At 36.7% G+C, this 3,700-nt stretch overlaps 1 protein-coding gene across 1 annotated transcript; it reads right to left on the bottom strand.

The window, feature by feature from the left end:
- Window positions 1–284: 284 nt before the first annotated feature.
- On the bottom strand, window positions 285–3,304 carry LOC106673013. The gene is made up of 2 exons (XM_014404899.2): window positions 1,395–3,304; window positions 285–564 (listed from the first exon to the last, which is right to left on the bottom strand). The coding sequence occupies exons 1-2, from the start codon at window positions 2,072–2,074 to the stop codon at window positions 387–389; spliced, it is 858 nt and encodes a 285-aa protein (XP_014260385.2). The 5' UTR covers window positions 2,075–3,304; the 3' UTR covers window positions 285–386.
- Window positions 3,305–3,700: the final 396 nt, after the last annotated feature.

Consider the following 3,700-nt stretch of genomic DNA (forward strand, 5'->3'; position numbering starts at 1 on the left):
AAAAAAGAGTATGCCTATATTTTATAATAGAAATGATAAAGGAAATGAAAAATATTTTTATAAAGAAAAATTGTCGTGGTACCAGGACAGTTGTTTCAGGTCAAATAAAATTTACTACAGCAATAGTAAATACAATAAACACCTTTTTTAAATATTTTTTTGTTGAAAAAATAAGAATGAACAAAATATAAATATTCCTTTTTTTAAAATTTAAATTAAATAAAACAAATAGGTATGGAACCTTTCTATAATAAAAAATAAACAATGCTGAATAAGCACTTTTGTAAAAATTAAGAAAACAAACAAATAAACGTTATGCGGGCAATAACTGAGAAATCAATTAACAAACGGACAAAAAAAAATGAAAATGTTCTGCGGACACGAGGTTACCCAGGCAAATAAATAATCGTCGAACTCCTGTCCACTCCGACGTGTAGAAAGATCTCCCTCCGTGAAAATAGGCCGCCGAGTTCAGATGATGTCCAATTGTGGTCCCCGGGGAAAAAAAGCAAGAGCGCAGACAACAAAAAAAGCCACCTTTTCTGCTCGCCACGCGTTGCTCGTCTGTTGGAAGGAAATTGTGGCATTACGAGAGTCTAAAAGAATCCCTGAATTTTTGCAAAAGTTGAAACCCAACAACACGGGTATTGGCATGTTCTTAATGATACTGAATTTAGTTGTCCAAGATAAAGAAAAATAAATCCATTAGAGTTCGTATGTCGCCGAGAATCGAATCCTGATTACACGACATTTGAAAAAACGAGTATCTACACTGCATGCAGATACATCTGACATGGATATGTCTTATGATGGCTATTTAAACACACTCGCAAATTATCAGGGAACGCTTATTTATTAATTTGAGGATCGTTTTTATTTGGAAGCTCATTACAACTCACAAGGGGAGAGTTTTGTCAACAGCGATGGAGAGGCACGTACTTGTTCAAACCGTACACACTGACACAAGCAACATTGAAACTTGTTTTTATTTCGATTATACTTACAGCATTGGAATCAGTACGGCTAGTTACCGATAACAAAGGACGGTGGGTACTGAAATACGAAATATATTCGCGCGTTTTAAAATGCTCGATGTGACGAGGAGAAAAGACGGCATCGATGCAAGTCGAATTGCGAGAGGTAGAAATTGCGACATCGTTGGTTAATTGTAATCCCAGTTCGGTACGCATAAATTCGATGAATTGAGGTCCGTGTGGTCCTCGTAAATCCAAATTAAAGTCTCCGCCAACGAGCATAGGTATATCGTGATTATTATATTTTTCGAGTATCTTGAACAATCCTTTTAATTTAGGACTGTACGCCATTAGATTTAAGATGAAGAATTCTTGAATTTTTTCAAACGATGTATTCGGAGATATATAGTATATACTGACACATTTTTCGTGATCGGCAGTAGCACCATCGTACGTTCCATCGGCCAGAACGGGGCTCCAAAACGACAACGTTTGTTCTGTTCATCTTTGGCCCGTTTGTAACACGTAAACGTGTGTTTGTGTGTCTGCAGTTTCTCTTGCTCGATATGATCGCGATCGACACTGATCAGCGAGTCAATCAGTCGTCCAGTCGCCGGCATCTTTTCGTCGACCGGTTCTTTAGGGTCGGCGGCAAGCCAAAGTAACATGTGCGCGTGCGGACTACCACGCTGTTGGAACTCAATCCGCTTAAAATAGTCGATGAAGCGGTAGCGACCGAACGGAGAGTATGATTTCGACTTCAGCAGAAACATTATCGTATCAATAAGCTTGTTGAAGTACAAGCAGCACGTTACGGGGTCCTCGTTGACGAGCGTCGTCCGCAAATCGCTGCTCATCGAAGTGGCCGGATCGCCTTCACCTGCCCATTCCTTTCCCATCTCCAATCGATATAGCAGGCGCAACAGATCGGACCAACTGTATTCGTTCGCGCTTAAAGTGAGGAAAATCGTCGGCTTTCCTAACTGGCGAATCATTACAAACACGTCTTTTTTTCGCGACATCCAATATTGTACGCTATTGGGAATCGATTTCAGGAACGATAGATTACGCTCGATCATGTTGTCTCGATATGACGTCATATGACTTTGTTTTGATTTTGATGATCTGTTATTGTAATGATTTTTTTGCTTAGAGTGTTTGCAAAGTCAAGCGAAAGTGCGTTTAATGTGCTGCCACTGTCTATCAGCGCTGGTACTGCCTTAGTTCCAATATGAATTTTAATGAAAGGAAGGTGTTCACAGCATCGAAGGTTAAATTTTTGGTGGTTAGACGAGGATTGGATATTATTTAGTTTTTGTGGTTAGTTTTGTTAGGTGTTTGTTGTAAATTTTGACCGGCCAATAATTTTTGTAGTCTTATAATTTGTTGTATGTTGTCTTCAATAGAGGCAAAGTTAGGCTTATTGCTTTCTCCATTGTGGCTCCTGAATTGTTTATTTTTGGTATTCTGGTAAGTGAGGTTCTTTCCTGTCTGATTATTTCTATTTGGATTCCCGAACGAGTTATTGCTATAATAGTTATATTTGTTTATGTTGCCATTATTATTTCTACGTTGATCAAATTTAAAATTCCGCGCTCTGTTTTTTGGGAAGAAATATCCGGCTTGTCTATAAAAGGGATTGCTTTGTGTATTCCTATAAAAATTATTGTGGCGACTATGATGTGGTGTTCGGTTCGCGATATGATAATTGTATGTGTCCCTGTAAGGTCTGTGAAAATCAGGAGGTTTAATTAGTGGATATGTAAAATTACTGGGGTGTAAGAATAGTGATTATAATGCATGTTTACCGGTGAATCCTTGAAATTGGGTGAGTGATTTCGTACAACTTGCGCATATGTCGGTCTGTTATGTGTAGATAAATTTTCATTTAATCTAATCTCCACTTCCTTTACCTTATTGTACAGTTGAATGTAAGTTTGTACTCCTTCTAAGTATCCTAATAAGAGTAAGTAGTTGGGGTGGATACTAGATTTTAAATGTTGAATATTTGAGGACTCATTGTTTTCTCCGAATAGTCTAAGTAAAATGATCTGGTTGTCAAGATACTCACTTAGATTTTCGTGTGATTGTTGGGGAGCAAAGAGATAGTTCATTTTTGCAATGATGAACTGTTTGGGAGATAATCCATTATGTAACAGGGATTGTGCAAATGTGTCAAAGTTGGTACGTGGATATGTTAATGCATTGTAGAGAAAATTTGCTGACGTGGTATTAGTTTCTCTTTCCGCTAATATTAGTAATATTTTCTTAAATTTGTTTTTATTGCAGAAATTGATTTGGGCCAATTGTATGAGAAAATTAATAATGGATTTGGGTTAAACAATTGAAAATGAGGTAGTTGATTTATTTTTCTTTCCAGCGTTCTCGAAAATTTCAAATACTTATACTTGTGACATGTTATATTGGACGACGAGGTGGAGTTATCGGAATCAAAGGAATTAGATTGTAGTTGTGTCTGTTGTTTTGCTCCCAGCAAAATACTGAAATCAGGATTGTCATTGTTTGTATATAGCGATGTACTAGGCTGATTATTGTTTGCATGAGTAATTTTTGTTACACTTTTTAAATTTGGAGAAACTATTGTTGAATGAAATGGAGTGGTTTTGTTTAAATCTGTAAATTTATTTACAATGGAGTTTACTTGTTCTGGAGGAATTTTTAATTTTATATTAGGCGCTATTTTTAAATTAGTTATATTTATATCT

The sequence above is a fragment of the Cimex lectularius genome, unplaced genomic scaffold (genome assembly GCF_000648675.2).
Source record: "Cimex lectularius strain Harlan isolate CLEC.00 unplaced genomic scaffold, Clec_2.1 scaffold355, whole genome shotgun sequence".
Taxonomy (NCBI): Eukaryota; Metazoa; Arthropoda; class Insecta; order Hemiptera; family Cimicidae; genus Cimex; species Cimex lectularius.

Bases quoted from the DNA above. Each gene is read 5' to 3' on its own strand.
- LOC106673013 (XM_014404899.2), bottom strand. From the start codon at position 2,074: ATGACGTCATATCGAGACAACATGATCGAGCGTAATCTATCGTTCCTG. The intron at 565-1,394 runs GTCAGTATATAC...TCCTTCCAACAG, and splicing joins CTGCCGATCACGAAAAATGT to ACGAGCAACGCGTGGCGAGC.